Genomic DNA, 18,481 nt, shown 5'->3' with positions numbered 1-18,481 from the left:
CGTCAGAAGTGGCGCGAAATTCAAAGTTCTGTAGTGATTCGGATCGGGTGTCGCCAGCGGGCGAGATAGCGCCCCCTAATGTAGGCTGTTTTTCAGGGAAAGTTTCTTCGATCTTCATGAAATTCAAGTATATCATTGCATACGTCTTGAAGTTCGTGTTAAATATTTTTGAGATTTTTTCAGCCAACAGGAAGTCAGCGATCTTGGACTTCCTGCGTTTTTTTTAAATTTACGAACACATCTTTGAAGACTTTAGGATGCACAAAAACTCATGAAACTTTACATGCACATCCAAACTAGTAATTACTTTGATTTAGTAGTGAAATTTTGCTTGGGCGTGGCATGTTGGCTCTCTAGCGCCCCCTTATGTCTTTTAGGTTTTGAACATACCTTGAGGTACTCGAAAACTCATGAAACTTGGCAAAATGATGGACACCTGTGAACTTTATGTAAATGTACAGTTATTGGGTTCAGCATGTTTAGCCGGCTCTATAGCGCCCCCTAACGCGTGGAAGGCCATAGTTTTGTCAAAGTTGATCCTATATTCATGAAATTTGGTAGGCACATCCTGCTCATTATTTCAGACATATTCCTCATCGGGTTTCATTAGCTCCGCCCACCGGGAAGTCGGCCATATTGGAATATGTGCGTTTTTCATGTATTTTATGCATACTTTTACGAACTCCTCCTAGAGAGTTTATCGGATCCACGTCAAATTTGGGTGGTATAACCCTCCCACAACTGTGATGGTAAATTGCGAAGGAATTTTTGATCGCTCGAATGGTGATGTCATACGTCATGTGCGAAGACGCCATTTTGTCACTTTTTAGGTATGAAACTTTGTGATACTCCTCTTAGAGGATACAAGCGATCCATCTCAAAGTCGGGCAGCAGAATCTCAACACCTTCATGATACTAAATTGCGAAGCTTTTGTGTTTTCGTGAAAACTGCGTTCTTGTGGCGGCGTGGCGAATTTTGATGTTTCGCCAAGACACAGGATGCTGTTGTAACTTCACTTTAGGCCGTAGTTTGGTCAAAGTTGTTCCTATATTCATGAAACCTGGTATGCATATTCCACTCATTATTTGAAACATATTCCTCATCGGGTTTCATTAGCTCCGCCCACCCGGAAGTCGGCCATATTGAATTTGATGTTTTTCATGTAATTTATGTATCTTATGCATACTTTTACGAACTCCTCCTAGAGAGTTCATCGGATTCGCGTGAAATTTGGGTAGTATAACCCTCAAACTACTGTGATGATAAATTGTGAAGGAATTTTTGATCGCTCGAACGGTGATGTCATACGTCATGTGAGAAGACGCCATTTTGTCACTTTTTTGTAGTTTGTGCTCGTATCTTTGTTTTTCTGATGTTGATAGATGATCTAAATATTCGTGGCTTTGAACAGATGGAAAGTTGACAGGCTTGTGCTTCCCTGCTACGGATAATTCACTGTGAGCCGCCATCTTGGTCCATTGTTTTGCCCTCCAGTTAGCGGCGCGTGTCATGTGTCTGAAAACTATGAATTGCATGTACATGTCCTCAGGACTGGACCCTCATCATAACTGAGAAATTTGGGGCAACTAAATCTAGTCTAAACCCAGAATAAATTAGATCACATGTAAATCATCAATTGAAAATATTATTACCACCATTCATCACATTTCCAACATAAATGTGTCATATTTTAATATGTTAGACTGATCACATGTTTAAGGAAACTCAGGTCCAGGACCAGGTCTTGGACCAGTTCCAGCACCAGATCTTGGACCAGGTCCAGGTCCAGGTGGTTTCCGTCAGTCTGAAGGTTTATTGTTAACTGTTCTGGAATATGGTCGGACTGGTCCAATCAGGACAGGAATGCGTCTCACGTTAACCACGATGTTTCAGCAGACTGCCAACACGGAAGCATCAGACCAAACTACATTCAGAAAACACCTCATTTAATGTGAAGTTTAGCAGCTGAGTGAATGTGTGAAGGTGTGATGACAATCATGAATGACGTGCTGGAACAGAAAGTCTTTTTTGTTTCTGGTAAATATGGTTCAACCAGTTCTGTTCTGAAGAACATCATACCAAAAATGGCACGCAACAACACACTTTACATAGTCCAATCTGCTGCCAGACGACCTAACCTAACCTCAACCATTCGAGGCATACGACATGACACAGGAGGCTGTTGTAACTTGACTCTACATATTCCAATCTGCTCCAAACTTCACAAGCTGGATAAGAATCCCGGCCTGAAGACATATACGTTCCATTATTGAGTTATGTTGATAGCGCCACCTACTGGCAACAAGAAATGGTTGTATACTGCCACCCACCCTCATAGAAGTGCCTTTTAAGGATGCCCCACAGGTTCTCAACAGGTCATTTACAGTGCCACGTGCTCCACGCAGAAAATACCCTCTAACTGTTGCGTGCAGTGTCTGACTTTCATGGAAATGCACGGCAGCGGGTACCCCCGACGTGCGCAAAGGGGCGAGGGCCCGTTCAATGCTGCTTGCAGCTTTAATTTTTCCTTGTTTTTGCAACAATTAATTGTTTTTTTTTATTTCACATTTGCCTTTTTTCTACAAGCCTTCACAATGTTAAAGTGGTAAATATAATAAATAAAGTAGGAAAAAGGATTATGTATTTTTATTTTAGTTTTATTCTGTAATTTTTGTATTTGGTTCTTATAAGAGACATGTATATATTTATTTTACGCGCGGCGCGGCGAATTTCGATGTTTCGAGATGACAAGGGAGGCTGTTGTAACTTGACTCTACATATTCCAATCTGCCCCAAACTTCACAAACTGGATAAGAGTCCCGGCCTGAGGACATATACGTTCCATTATTGAGTTATTGTGATAGCGCCACCTACTGGCTACAAGAAATGGTTGTATAATGCCACCCACCCTCATAGAAGTGCCTTTTAAGGATGCCCCACAGGTTCTCATCATTTCATTTGCAGCGTCACGCACTCCACGCAGAAAATCCCCTCTAACTGTTGCATGCAGTGTCCGACTTTCATGATGTCATAGGTCATGTGAGAAGACGCCATTTTATCCCTTTACAGGTATGGAACTTTACGATACTCCTCCTAGAGGATTCAAGAGAGCCATCTCAAAGTCGGGCAGCAGAATCTAAACACCTTCACAATGCAAAATTGCGAAGCTTTTGTGTTTTCGCGAAACAGTGTTGTTGTGGAGGCGCTGCAAATTTCAATGTTTCTACATGACACAGGAGGCTGTTTTAACTTGACTTTACATTGCCCAATCTGTCCCTAATTTCCCAAGCTGGATAAGAGTCCAGGCCTGAAGACATCTATGTGCCATTATGAGTGATAGTCCTAGCGCCACCTACAAGAAACAGGAAGTTGTTATAAATTGACTATACATTGTCCAATCTGCACCAAATTTGACATATTTTATATAAGAGTCCCAGCATCAAGACGTATACGTTCAATTATGAGTGATAGTCATAGCGCCACCTAAAGGAAACAGGAAGTTGTTAGATTTACGAGCCCAATGTGGCATTATATTTGCATGTGAGCAATCCTTATTGTTGAGCCGTGCCTGAGGAACCTGCTCAATAGAATTAGGTTTTAATCAAATCAAACCATGTCACTAATCTTTCTGACTTAATGGAGTCAACACCGTAGAGTGTGAATAATTCACATCAAAACCAATAAATAACACAGACAATAAGTTTGTCTTTACAGCATCTTTTCCCATGCGTGACAGCGGGACACACCCAAACTCTGACGTTCACGTCGATTCGATCGCTCACCCAGTAACGTTGTTGTTTTTCGCTCTTAACTTTGTCACCAGTAGCTGCGACTTTTGACTTCATGAATGTAATGGGGTACCAAATGACATACTGATATGCTTTTAGTCATGATTATAGGTGATGACAGTACAATATCTTAAAATACGGGCACCAGAAGCTAATAAAAAAAGTGCAGTGCATTTCTTTTACCTGTAATCTCTACACCACAAATGCCTACACCTCAGTCTGGGCGTAGGAATGACACTGACAACAGAGAAGTGACAGTGGAGGAGGTTCAGAGTGTTCTGCACCCTGCGTTAAAAGCTATGAACACCCACACAGGTGTTTTCAGTTTATTTGGCTGATTAGATCTCTGCTCACTGTAATGTATTGACATCTTCCTGAGTCTCCTGTCAGCTTTCATTGCACCTGGTAGATGGAGATTTGTGATCTCATGAATTCCACCTTCAACCTGAGCAGAGGTCTAATCAGCCAGAATAACTGAAAACACCTGTGTGGGTGTTCAGAGGACAAACAGGTTCAGCTTATACAGAGTTTGAACAAAGTGTTCAGATGTACAACAAAAAACAACAAATGAGTAAAGATCTTCCAGTCCCTTCAAGTTGGAACTAAATGTGATTATTACATTATGAAAATGCCCAGTGATTGGCAGTTTGGTTATAGCGAGTTCACTCTACTCGACTTTAGCCCTGATTTTCCGCTTCCAGACTAGCGACTAGAAGGGAGCCTGTAAATTGCGAAATTTGATCTGAGATCTGCAAAAACTCTCGTGAGACTTGCTGCCAGACGACCTAACCTAACCTCAACCATTCGAGGCATACGACATGACACAGGAGGCTGTTGTAACTTGACTCTACATATTCCAATCTGCTCCAAACTTCACAAACTGGATAAGAGTCCCGGCCTGAGGACATATACGTTCCATTATTGAGTTATGTTGATAGCGCCATCTACTGGCAACAAGAAATGGTTGTATACTGCCACCCACCCTCATAGAAGTGCCTTTTAAGGATGCCCCACAGGTTTTCAACAGGTCATTTACAGTGCCACGCGCTCCACGCAGAAAATATACCCTCTTACTGTTGCGTGCAGTGTCCGACTTTCATGGAAATGCACGGCAGCGGGTACCCCCGACGTGCGCAAAGGGGTCGAGGGCCCGTTCAACATTGCTTGCAGCTTTAATTATTCTTTCTTTCTTTCTTTCTTTCTTTCTTTCTTTCTTTCTTTCTTTCTTTCTTTCTTTCTTTATTTATTTATGCATTTATTTATGCATTTATTTTTTTGTTCCTTTAATTATTTTCTACCCTCTTTTATTTTTGTTAATTTTATTTTTGTATATATTATACATATAATTTTTTTTCTAATTTAAGTTATCTTTCTTTTCTAATTGTGCCTTGTATGTTAGAAGTATTGAGTTTAGATTACAATGCCTTAAGACTCATGAAAGGACAACATGTAAAGTCTGTCCTCAGAGCTAATGAAGAACTGAACATATATGATGATGACCCCTAGAGCTACTATGGAAGAGTGCAGTCTTATTATTATTTCTTTCTTTCTTTCTTTCTTTCTTTATTTATGCATTTATTTATGCATTTATTTTTTTTGTTCCTTTAATTATTTTCTACCCTCTTTTATTTTTGTTAATTTTATTTTTGTATAAATTATACATATCATTTTTTTTTATAATTTAACCCATAAGAACCCACGGTGACATAGGTGTCACACGCCCTTTAAACGTTCTGGAAAGTTCCTTATAAAGCTTTATCCTTGACTTTAACTCATGGAGTCCCTAAGTGACACATACTGAACATCCTGATGGGTCATGTGACAGGTCATGTGATTTTGTGTTTCCATAGCAACATTTCCAAGATGTCTGTGTGCCAGGTTAGCACATGTGACAGAACTAGCTAAATTGAAAAAGCTTATTTTTTGTTGCTAAAGGTAAGAATCAAGCCATTTAAGAATTGTAATACTTAAATAACATGTCCTTTATTACATTTAACCTGTTGTGATCACATTTCTTGAACAAATTGATATAAAACAAATCAGATGAATATCGTTGAGACATATATGTCACATCGGGCCTTTAACCTGAACCTGATGTGACATTAATGTCACAATAAGAAAAATTATTATGATCTGCTCAGTTAATTTAGCTGATTCAATGATATTTAGTTAATATATTTTATATTGTTCAATTCAGGGCATATTAAAACAAATGTTAACAAAAAATCATGTTATATTAATTAAATTATTAATAAAATGTATAAGGAAACAATTTTCGCCTATCAGTAAATAAAATAAACAGACAAACAAGATTTTTCTACCCTATATCAGTTATATTTCAATGCCATTTTATTTTTTCTGTAGTATGGATAACAAGAAGCAATACAGTGTTCAGGATGCACTGGCAGTCATCCAGGGAGATGACAGTGATTTTTGTGTTGTAAAACAAATCTGAAAAAAAGATTTTGTTGTTAAACCTAAGAAGTAAAGTTATAATTTTGTGGAAATGCAAAAAAAAAGACAAGTTTTTGTTACCAAACACAAAAATACTGTCAGGCTGATTTATGTTCAAATGAGGAATAAATTTACCATAAACGCCCAATGTGACGTATATGTAACTTTACAGGTCTTTAAAGACATTTTGAAAATAAATTCAGAAATGTGTTCTATGTGTTTTATTTAGTCTGTATTATATCCCCCAGAATTTTCCTTGAAGGAGAAATGGGTTCTTATGGGTTAAGTTATCTTTCTTTTCTAATTGTGCCTTGTATGTTAGAAGTATTGAGATTATATTAAGATGCCTTAATGTTTGTAAATTAATTTTCTTCAATAATAAAAAAAAAAAAAAAAAAAAAAATAAGTCAACTTCCTGTTCGCTCCTTGACGTCATCCAAAGGCGCCTCTCCGTGTTTCTGCTAGCTAAACTGCTCTCAAATGGTTCATTTGTAAATAGCAAAGTAAAAGGGACATTTTAAAATGTCTATGAAAGGAAGATTTCCGATCAGGAGGACTCTGGACTACCTCCAGAAAGGCGACATCATCTTTAAGAACAGAGTGAAGATCATGACGGTCAATTACAACACACATGGAGAGCTGAGCGACGGAGCAAGGTCAGAGAGAACTACAGATACAACTCTGCACATGTTGTGTCTAAATAGCATGTTAAGCACCACCAACCACCACCACGGTTGTTCCAGTGACCTATAAATGTGGTGGCAGTGTGGCATGCATAACTCTGTCAATCTCACATTATAGTTCATGGAATAGAAGTACATTGCTAATTGAATATTGACTTAAATGTCAATGCTGTAATTATGGGGCTGTAACCAGAGATTATTTGCATTATCTACAATTGTGCTGATTAGAGGATCTTGGTAAATGTGATTGCCCCTATCAACTGATTATGTATTATAGCTGTTTTATTGTATTGCATATTAACATGTTATTGTGCACACTCATTTGTAGTGTGTGGCTGTTTGTGTTTATTGTTGTAAACGTGTTTTTGCTGCCCTCTTGGCCAGCTCACTCTTTTTTTTTTTTTTTTTTTTGCTGTCTTTTTATTGGTATTCTGTACAAAATCCAATAAATCACAGAAATAATTGTATAAACAAATTATACCCCCTCCCCCCATCCCTATAACAATATTACTGCAGAGTTAATTTCATAAACAATTACATTTATACATATAAATGAATTAAATCTGATAGCAACATAAATGAAACACATACAAAACAAAAACAAAAACAAAAAAATAATAGAAAAAAGAAAAGGACCAAAAAAAATAAAATAAATAAAAATAAGTAAGGCCAGCTCACTCTTGATTTAATCTCAATGACACGTTCGCCTGGTTATCCACTTTATTTAACTTCTTCGTTCAATAAAATGTCTGAAAATAGTGAAAAATGCCCATTACAAGTTACCAGAGCCCAGGTTGACATCTTGAGATTACTTATTTTATCTGGAAAACAGTCCAAGTCTCAAAGATATTTAGTTTCCAATTATTAAAGACAAAGAAAAGAAGCAAAATTTCAGATTAAAGAAGCAGGAATCAGAGAATTTATAGCATAAGTGATAAATCGATTGTCAAAATAGATGTCACATAATTCCGTGTTGATTGACGAATAGATCCATGGTTTCAGCTTCACTTTGTTTAGTTGATTTTAACTTCACTTATAATTTCATGCGAAAGTAAGTACCAGCATCTGTTTTCTCCCAAAAATACTGTAACACATCGGCAGGTAGCTGTAGTGTAGGCCTACATGCATAATTCTGTCTTTGAAGTATTGAATTAGTGTTTCACATTATAACTATATAGCTATTACAGAAGATAAATACATGAGACAATGTTCAAAGATTATGAGTAATATGGACATATTTTTTCAATGTCCTTGGCTAGATTAAATAACTTCAGAAAACTCATAAGTCAGCCTTGCTATGACAACTAATAACAAGAAAACAGTTGGGTAAATTAAAAAGTCATGGTTTGGTCTAGTCAGAACCAAGAAGATTTTTTAACTTGGAATTTTCAAAAACAAATTCACCACTTGTGTTGAAGTTTGAATGTTTCTCAAAAAGTGTACCATATACAGAAAGTCAGACTGCTTGTGATGTGAAGCTGTTTCTTAAATTGTGTACTTTCTCTCCTTGTTTTGCAGAAAGTTTGTCTTCTTCAATATTCCTCAGATTCAGTACAAAAACCAGTGGCTCCAAATAATGATGTTCAAAAATATGACACCATCACCGTTCTTGAAGTTCTACCTGGGTGTGTAGTCTTGCACTGTTATTTGACACTTATTATTATCAGCATTATTATTATTATTATTGTTATGTATTGTATCAAGCTTGAGCTGATATCTTCTGTCTCTTTTGCAGACGATGGGGAGCAAGTTGTGATGGATGTGGAAGGGAAGGACCACAAACTGATATCACAACACGTTAAGAAGATTTTGGGCAAATCGGAGTAAGATATTCTAAACTATTCAGAGTTGTTGTGAGTTAAGTGTGGGCCGTGTGACTATATTTGTTTGTGATTAGGGCTGGATATTGGAGGTGTTATTGATAACATTTTTTATGAAGGCAAATCATTTTTCAAAAATACTCAAAGCTTTCACAAAGGTGCCAAATAAAAGTATGGCTTTCCTAAAACAAATATGATTTTGAATTAATCATTTTAAACATTTTGATGGGTCCAAAAATAGTGTTTTGTTATCTCTGTGGAAGATATCTTACATTTAGTTCCCACTTCTAGGGAGAATGTGACATCTAGTGGCTGAATGTTGTCAATGTTATCAATTACACCCTTTAAATAAATCAAATATTAGATACTTTTGACTATGTATGTTGATAGATTTCAATTCAAAGATCATTCAAAGATTATGAGTATTATACGCTTCCATTTCACTTGGCAAGATCAAAGAAATTATGAAACTGTATCGCTTAATTGAAATTCAGCATGTAAGACCCATCACAACACTATTGATAATATACAGTATATAGGTAATATAAATCAAACACCCATGTATTCCTGATGGATTTTCTGCCTGTAAATAACCATGAATGTACTTGGGTTCAAGAACATATTTTGAGTTGTCAAAGTAGGAAAAGCACAGGCATTACTAATAACATTAACATTGGCTCTGTTCTATTCAAGTGTCCCAGTAAGTCCTGACAGTGTGACAGTGAGCCAGCATGCACAATACAGGAGCATCTAAATGGAATTTGGCCATCAGTAGTTTTATTATTTACACCTGTGATTTTACGACTGACATTTCAAAATGTCTTCTGTGATAAAGGCCCATCCCTGCAGCGACTATAAGATCTTCAAATATATTAATTTTACTCCGTCTCTGTTCACAGAGAAGTGTTACAAGCTGAGGCTCGAGCCAAGATGCAGGCCTCCAACCCCGCCAATTTTGGGCCCAAAAAGTACTGTCTGAGGGAGTGTATCTGTGAGGTGGACGGCCAGGTGCCGTGTCCTGGCAACACGCCGCTGCCCAAGGAGATGACGGGCAAATATCGTGCACAGATGGCAGCGTCACAGGAGTGAGAAGCTGAGTACTGTAGATTCACTGGACAATATTATGGCACCGTGATGTTACGTTTGAGAGGACTACGGACTTGCATATTATGTTGTAAATATGTGTAACTAAATGGGTCCAACTATGCTGTGCATTGTGAGAACACCACTGGCTGGACTGACACCCTCCAGTTCACCATGAGCAACAGGAACCTACCAACACATGACTTTGGTCTCGGTTTAGAAGTCACACCTTGTGTGTTACATGATGTGACCTGGTTGAAGAATCCACTCATCCGGATGCGATTTACATCTAGCACAATGTGTCAACACTGCAATGTGAACATTCAAATAAAAATGAATTGCCTGTGTGGCTGTAGTTCTCGCTCTGTGTAACATTAGGAAAATCTAAATCCTAAGTAAGAATAAACACAATATTTTCATGTGAGAGGCAGGATCAAGTTGAGATTCAACAAATATTCATGACAAGAATGAGAAACATTTTACAGAGACAACTTTTTTTATTGGTGCTGAGATGGAATTTTCTAAAGTTAATAATGTGTGTCTGAAATATTTGACCAAATTAGCTAAAAATCAACTGCTAATATACATGAAGAAGCTCCTCGAGTTACTCACACTGCGGTCACAAAACGTTTACAGTGTCACGTTTTACTTCAAATCTTCTGTGGACGTCACAGATGAGCAGTGCGAGATCAACACCATGAAGAGAAACATGGACATTCTGACTGACAGGAAAGCACTATGACAAACTCATGTAAGGACTTAGCAGCACTGTGAGTGATAATACTTGCTGGTATTCAATGTAGTGTTAATTTATCTGACAAAGTAAAACCTGTCTAAAATGTTGCATTGACCTAAGAATTAAATTGATCTTTACAAATACAGATAAACGCCTGTGCACACTGGGGTTTTAGTGAATTCTGTTTTATTTGTTGACTTGCCTATGTTGTGCCTTGGCAGATAGTGTTTAGTATGTTCATAATTAGTGCTGGTTGGATGCTTTACATACAGATCTTGGCCGAAAGCACGGAACAGGAGCTATTTGTTGAGAAAAGAATTGTATAAAAAAATGAAAGGAAGACAAGCTTGGCCACTATCTATAGAAAGACCAGCGATAAACAGCACGTCAAAGAAGCACAGACACAAATCATGCAACCCAAGTGCTCAGGTGGATCAGTAGTGCCACTGTTAACAATAAGATCACAACCTTTAGGGGTCGCACAGTAGGACGTGGAAAACGTTTTGTTCACTTGGCTCAATGTGGCATTTAAGATGCTGTTTAAAACAAAAATTACGGTCTAAAATGCAACCATGCCAAGGCCTACGAGACAAGATGCACAAAATAATTACTGAACCGAATCTGCTTGAGTAAGACCATGCAGATATCACCTGACAGAGACCGATTAACATTTGAATTCAGTGCTACAGAAAAAGCAACTTTCACTGACACAGAAATGAACAGCTGTTAGAACAAATACTTATTCAACTCCTGTCATAATGTAGATGACGCAGATGTACATGTGGTTATTTATAGTATGATTACAGATTAAAAGCTTTTCCCTCTGATAACGTCATCATAGTCCGTACGAGTGACAGTTACACAACAAGAATGGCTTATTTCTGTGTAATGTGCCTTTAATTTCCGTTATGACACAAAGTGGTCACAGGCTCTGGGTGCAGGTCGTGTGACTTAATTAGAAATTTAACCCTGTGATTACATTTTAATATATCTTATATAAGTTATATATAACTTATTGAATGATCAGTTTCCTTCAAACACTGCCCAAATATGGTCATAAAAGTCTCATATCATTTGTTTCTAATTAAATTATCAGATGGTTATTTTGTTGTTTATTTTGAATGTTGTTAGAACAGATAGAACAGTAATGCATGGTTTGGTTCTTTGGTTCAATGAACAGCAGGAAGTTCAATTACCATAAATAAACCAAAGTTATAGGTACAAGATGGCACTAATATCAGTGGAATTAAAGGGCAACTCCACCGATTTTACACATCAAAGTCTGTTTACAGGTCTTGGGGAGTACTACTGCAAATGTGAAAAAAAGTTGTTTAAAACCTTTAGTTTAACGTGCATCAAGTGCTTTGTGGCTCCCATTTGTTCACCCTCGGCCACAATTACATTTTGACTTAGTTCATCGCTTCTACCAGAGATCCAAATCATACATCCTAACTTCCTCGGCCACACTCAACTCAAACAACCATCTGACAATTAAAAAAAAAACATTCAAATTGCATTCTTGTCTTCCATTGTTTGTGTTGTCCCTGATACTGTACGACAGGGTTAATATCTTCAGCAACATGCCTGTACAATTTGCAGTGCTTAAAATTTGTGCATGCTGGGATAGGCTCCAGCCCTCTGCGACCCTGTACAGGATAAGTGGTTTAGAAAGATGTTTTGGAGTCACTCCAGACGACTGAGCTATAGTACTTATTTAATTTTGAAACTAACCTAATCTTTTTGTGGTGCAGCAGACCTCACCCAAACTAAAACCAGTGGGCTCATGAGTCATGTAAAGTGAGCTAGCCTTGCAGGACTTGGTAAGTAGCAGGTAATCAGGGTTTTTTTTTTTTTAGGGAAAGGTGTCAGTGCTTCTTTTTCTTCTGTTCTTGTAGGGTGCGCTGTAGCTCTCTGAGGTTCTCTGACAGGAGCTCCACCTCGTCAAGACGCCCGCTGAGCTTGGCGTCAAAAATGTAGGCCCTTATGTTGTCGATCTGCTGCAGCAGCAGCTCCTCCTCTATCATGTCCACGTCGGGCAAAACCTCGTCGTCATCGTCTCCGTCGAAGGGATTGGTCGAGACTTCTGGAGAATTCCCAGAGGCTTCCAGGAAAGGGTTACCTTTGTCGGTATCGCCGTCCTCAAAGGGGTTGCCGGGTGCGGCCTCAGCCTGTTTGTCCTCCACGACTTCTTCGTCTTCATCGAATGGGTTGTATTCTTTCTTCCCATTGCTCACCTCTTTGTGTTCCCTCTTTATGTCCTCAGAGAACGGATTGGATGGATCCTCCTCAACGGGAGTAGAGTCCTCCTCATCGAAAGGGTTAAGGGAGGCGGCGTTCTGTCCTTCACCACCAGGGGGGGTTACGTGGCCCCCTAAGCTCCTCAACCTTGGAGGCGACTCCTCTTGGCTTGTGAGAGCAGGGAACGCTCTTACGGAGGATGGACTCCTCTCAGCTTTTGGAGTCAGGTCCCCTTCTTCAGTATCTTCCTCTCCTTGTAAGCCCCCTGCCGGACTGATATCCAGAGACCTCTCCCAGGTGAAGGAAGGCTGGGTGGAGCCCACAGTGGGGCCCCAATACTCCCTCTCCTCCCTTTCCCGGGCTTCGAGACGATCGAGCTCCCCCTGCTGCAAGCTCTCCTGCTGGGCCAGCTTCTGGGAGAGCGCGATGGCCAGGCTGGTCTGCTGCTGGTCGTATTCATCCTGCAGCTGACGCAGGTTCTCCTCCAACATGGCAACCTCGTCCGTCCTCTTGGCCTCCCGCGCTTGACGAAGGAATGACTGGATGTTCTCAATCTGCTGCAGGAGGGGGTCTTCCAGCTCGCTGCGTGTGTGGACGGAGTCTGCGGAGGGCAACCATCCACCAGCTTTGGTCATGTGCGGAGCTCTGGGTGCCTGCGGCAGTTCTCCGTTGGTGCTGGGAGGTGGACGGTTTCTCTCAGTCTCCTGCCTCTTCTTCAGGGTGTCCTGGGTTACCTGTTGAGCAGGGAAATATATGAAGCATTGACATTTAGTAACTTGTTACAAATGAAGAAGAAGCATGAGAAGTATCAGTGCACAGTCTCACCAGTCTCTCTTGTTGGAGTCTCTTCTCTTGTTCCTGTTTTCTCTTTTCTTTCAGCTCTTCATATTTATCCTTAGTGGGTAAAGACATGAGACCTAACAGCTTCTCCTAAAACAAGAATGACACGAAGAACGGGTGAATTCGAGGACAGAAAGAATCAAAAAGTGGAAATACTGTATAAATGCAACAGAGTGATGATTGGAAATGCACAGTATAGCCCCATTTGGATGCTGAGAATTGAACTTCACCTGGACAAATAGCGTAGCCGTATAGCGGATCATCTTCTGCAGCTGGAGGGCTTTTGGACGCGGTGGTGGGTCATCTTTTGCTCTTAGTGTTAAAATCCTCTTACTGAGAAGAAAACACAGAACTCAATTAGATCTTTTTAATCATAACAGAAGACTTCTGTTCAATTTTGTCATTTAGGACCGACATCTACCTCAGGGCATCGATAAGCTCGTAGTATTTCTGCACTTCCAGTCTCAGTCCACCAGCAGTGTCAAGATTGTATGTGGTTTCTCCGGCACTGTGAAAGCATACAGCCATGACGGTGAGCAAGCAGTCTCTCTCTTTAATCACAGATCCAAAGATTATTTCTCACATCAGAAACTTTTTAATGGGGCTTACTTAAGCGACTCGGCCATCCTGATGTATTCTGGAGCCCTTTCATCCACCTTCTCCATGCACATCCTCAGCCTCTGACAGGAAGACAAGTTTTGAGCAACTGAACAACAGGAAACCCCAAAAGACAAACACTGAATGACCGGAAGGATAAAACAGTGTAAACTCAAGACAGCTTGAAAAGAAAACACAGAATCACTACTAGTGGGAACAGAAGAAGAGACAGATTGTAAATATGAGATTGTTTGATTTGCCAACCTCGTAAAGTTTCACCACATCCGGCATGTGGTCCTTCTCTTCCAACTTCTGCTGCCTCTTCAGCAGCGTGTCCATACAGTGGCGACAGCATCGAATCTTCTCGTCGTCCTTTTCCTCCAACATGGAGGTGACGCTGCTCAGGCTGCTGATGCTGCCTCTCCTGGAACCCATCCCGCTGCCGCCGCCGCCTCCCACTGGGGGAGACTGGGACTGAATGGGGCTTCCAGGTACACACAGGGCCTCTCGCGTCCCATTAATCAGCTTTTCTATGAACAGACATTTCACAGCATTGAGACACATTAAAGCAAAACTTGAGTTGATATCTGATGATTGTTTGTGAGAGTTTTGTTCATACGTACGAGCCAAAGGCAAGGGGACAAACTCCATGCACCTCCTACACATGATGGACCCACAGAGACGACAGTGGTGCCGCCTGTTCCGGATGTTGAACTTGTTTCCACAGTCAGGACAGAACGGGACATCCGAGTCATTCACCCATGACACCACTGACTTCTCAATGGCTATAAAGTAGGATAAACACTCATTAATTTATAACATTAAATCATGCATACACCGAGAGGAGTCAGAGTTGTAATGAAAACACACAAGGACAGACCTCTGATTTTGGCAGCATCGGAGTTGATTCTGTCAAACGATGTCAACTGAAACAACAAGTTTTTATGGAAAATGAGTTAGCACAGTTACGCCCATCTTAGTAGGAACAGCGGGACGAGATTTATGGTTTGAATAAGTTGTGATTTGTGCTATTGTAAGCATACCTTTTCCAGTCTAATGATGAGCTTGTTGACCTCAATAACATAGTGATCTATCCTTGCTGCCCGATGCTTTTTAAAGAAGTCCAGGTGACTTCTGGTCGCTCCTACAAAAGCAAAGAGAAAGTAGTTCATCACGTGGTTGCTGCTTAAAGGCGTTCTTAAGTCATTCTTATCAATACTTATTTAATTTTATCCTAATGATATGACAAACCAAAAGGTGGAGATTTATTTCGACCCAGTTTAACAGTCTCACCCAGTTCCTGAGGCTCCCACATGTAGGGGTCCACTCCACCGTAGTAAAAGGACTCATAACTGCCTGTATCCGGTCTGTCATCTCCATCACTTTTAAATAGCTTGTCTTTGGCTTTCTTTGCCTTCTGAACCAAACCTGTGCAAAAAGAAAATTAGGACACAACTACCTCCAAGTCCACAAGAACATCCACTTATTTCCAGTTTCATTATCATGTTGAACAACTGCATTCAAATCAGACAGCTAACCCCCTTGCATGCCTCTGTTTACACCCAAGATTCTTCCTCTCTACATTTCCAGTTTCATCTACTGTGCCTCCCTGCAGCAGCATACAGTTTGTTGCCAAATCATCCTGGCAACAATCTCCCCTAGTCTAACACTGCAGTGCCCTTATATCAAATTGTACTCCTTTAACTGCTTTTTAAGGAAGGCCACATCGTCTTTTTGCTAAACTAGACAAAGTTATTTTTGTTTTTTAGACTCTGTTTCGCACTAGAACACGATAAGACTCAAATGGTAGTGTGGATGTGAGCAGAGTCCACAAATACAATCAACGGGACTTACTTTTGAGCTGTCCCCTAACATGGCGGTCATCTCCAGAGTGCTCCTCTTCATAGTGGTCTTGGAGTTGGTAGAACGACTGAAGGTCCTTCAGGCACAGCGGGCAAAGAAAGCCCTCCTTCACTTCCCCTGTGCCCTCAAAGGGGGGTGGATAACTGGAGGCCATGACAGCAGAGGGCTGTGTTTATGGAGAAGAGATGCAAGATGGGGAGATTCTTGCTTCAGTCCACATGTCACGGGGTGTACAACCCACCCCATAATAGCTCCATCACGCCAGTGAAAATCCTGGGAAGAGCAGGGGGGCAAAGCAGATTGAGGCCACAAATATTTAACAATATCCATACATGATATTCCAGATTGGACTGTGAACTTCAAACCTGCAAACCTAATAATGTGATTTTAATGTGATTTAAACATGGGAGGAAAGAGTCTCAGGGCTATACAACAGCATCACAGCAATATCTGACAGACACACTAAAGAGGATTGTGAAGCTGAAATAGGCTATATTATAATATAATTATTATTATAATAATATAATATTATATATTATAATATGTTATATTATAATAATAATATAATATAATATTATTATTATAATATAACATATTATTATAATATATAATATTATATTATTATAATAATAATTATATTATAACATATATAATATTATATTATTACTATAATAATATAATATTATATATTATAATATTATTATTATTATATTATTAACATATTATTATAATATATAATAATATAATATTATATATTATAATAATATGTTATATTATAATAATAATATTATATTATATTATTATTATTATAATATAACATATTATTATAATATAATATATAATATTATATTATTATAATAATATATAATATTGCCCTCATGAGTGAAGTAACAAAGGTTCAAAGGTAGCTACACCCACTGTAGTCCACTACAGAGAGCTGCATGTCCTTCTATAAAAGTCTAGCTAACAAGCTAACCTTACTACATACAGTTACATGAGTTGCACAAATCACACATCAAACATGTTAAAACGAAGACACTACATGTGTTTTCTTGATTTGATGCATATAAATGAACCTAAATAAAGTTGTAACATTACATGTTTACCAGGTAGCATGTTAGCCAGCTAAGACTTCATATATATAGAGCTACTTAACCCACAAAAACAAACCTAACTATAACCATAAGTAACGTTATCTACTATTCTGACTGCAAAAGCGAGCACCACTTTATTCAATATATGAAATATCCGACGGCTAAAGTTATTTAGTTTAGCTGATATTTATGTAACAAGAGAATGTGACGTTAGCTTCAGGATGCTAACAAGCAGCTCTCTTTCTTTAGTCATCCTTTCTCTAATCTCCTTGTTCAAAACACGGAGATAAATGACTTCAAACTTAAACATAACATTATACTCACAAATGAATCCAGTAATAAGTGTGTGGTTGACAGTTAGTATTATCTTTGACAGCTCGACAACACCAGCTGCAGCAGCAGCAGCCCTGCCTGGTCATGTGATTAGCATTCAGTTGGTAAGAGAAGAGAGGAGGGACAAACCACACCAAACACACAGAGACAGACTGGGACAGCCCCTGTCACAACTATTTTTTTTTCTATTTTGGAGGGGATGTATGGTTTTAATGGTGGTTGGCAGCAAAGCATATTAGGTGCATTACTGCCATCTTCTACTTAAGGATGTGGACCAGAAGTTAAAGGTCCCATATTATGCTCATTTTCAGGTTCATACTTGTATTCTGTGTTTCTACTAGAACATGTTTACATGCTGTAATGTTAAAGAAAAACTTTATTCTCTTCATACTGTCTGCCTGAATATGCATGTATTTATCCTCTGTCTGAAACGCTCCGTTTTAGCGCATTTTGACGGAATTGCAACAGAATTGCGTTGCCAGGCGACAGCTTGGGTCCATGTGTACTTCCTGTCAGCTGATGACATTCACATACACACTGCAACCAGGAAATAAACTGGGACACATTTAGAATGTTTACGTTTAAAATTGTGTCAAGGGGTCTAAATATTGTATATTCGTGACATCACGAATGGGCAGAAATCCTGACAGCTTGTTTCAAATGCAGAGTGTCTGAATACGGGCTGTGTGTATTTCCCTGTGGATTGAGTGTTTCGATACTTTCACAGTATTTATAAAGGACTTAAGCTTGCTTTATAATAAAAAAACATGAAAATCTCACTTTTTTATAATATCGGACCTTTAAATTATACCTATTAATCCTTGCATTAACTATTATAGCCTCCTCCCATGCTTTTGGCAGCCTCTCTTCCTCCCAGACCCTGATATAAAGATCCAAAAGTTAGCTTAAAGCCTAATCTTTAAGATCTCTCAACATTATGTAAAAACTATT

At 39.1% G+C, this 18,481-nt stretch overlaps 2 protein-coding genes across 2 annotated transcripts; one reads left to right on the top strand and one right to left on the bottom strand.

Moving 5' to 3' along the window:
* Positions 1–6,662: 6,662 nt before the first annotated feature.
* Positions 6,663–10,178, top strand: mrps25 (mitochondrial ribosomal protein S25). The gene is made up of 4 exons (XM_037772486.1): positions 6,663–6,899; positions 8,445–8,551; positions 8,662–8,749; positions 9,646–10,178. Exons 1-4 carry the CDS (start codon positions 6,766–6,768, stop codon positions 9,833–9,835), a joined length of 519 nt encoding a protein of 172 aa, XP_037628414.1. The 5' UTR covers positions 6,663–6,765; the 3' UTR covers positions 9,836–10,178.
* Positions 10,179–10,306: 128 nt separating this feature from the next.
* On the bottom strand, positions 10,307–17,654 carry LOC119489716 (rabenosyn-5). The gene is made up of 12 exons (XM_037772484.1): positions 17,522–17,654; positions 16,095–16,376; positions 15,534–15,668; positions 15,284–15,384; positions 15,121–15,166; positions 14,864–15,025; positions 14,505–14,770; positions 14,253–14,323; positions 14,065–14,151; positions 13,874–13,976; positions 13,629–13,733; positions 10,307–13,537 (listed from the first exon to the last, which is right to left on the bottom strand). Exons 2-12 carry the CDS (start codon positions 16,255–16,257, stop codon positions 12,431–12,433), a joined length of 2,346 nt encoding a protein of 781 aa, XP_037628412.1. The 5' UTR covers positions 16,258–16,376; positions 17,522–17,654; the 3' UTR covers positions 10,307–12,430.
* Positions 17,655–18,481: the final 827 nt, after the last annotated feature.

Source organism: Sebastes umbrosus, chromosome 6 (genome assembly GCF_015220745.1).
Source record: "Sebastes umbrosus isolate fSebUmb1 chromosome 6, fSebUmb1.pri, whole genome shotgun sequence".
NCBI classification, from domain to species: domain Eukaryota; kingdom Metazoa; phylum Chordata; class Actinopteri; order Perciformes; family Sebastidae; genus Sebastes; species Sebastes umbrosus.
The sequence above is the reverse complement of the archived record's forward strand: the minus strand, read 5'-3'. Positions and strand labels throughout refer to the sequence as shown.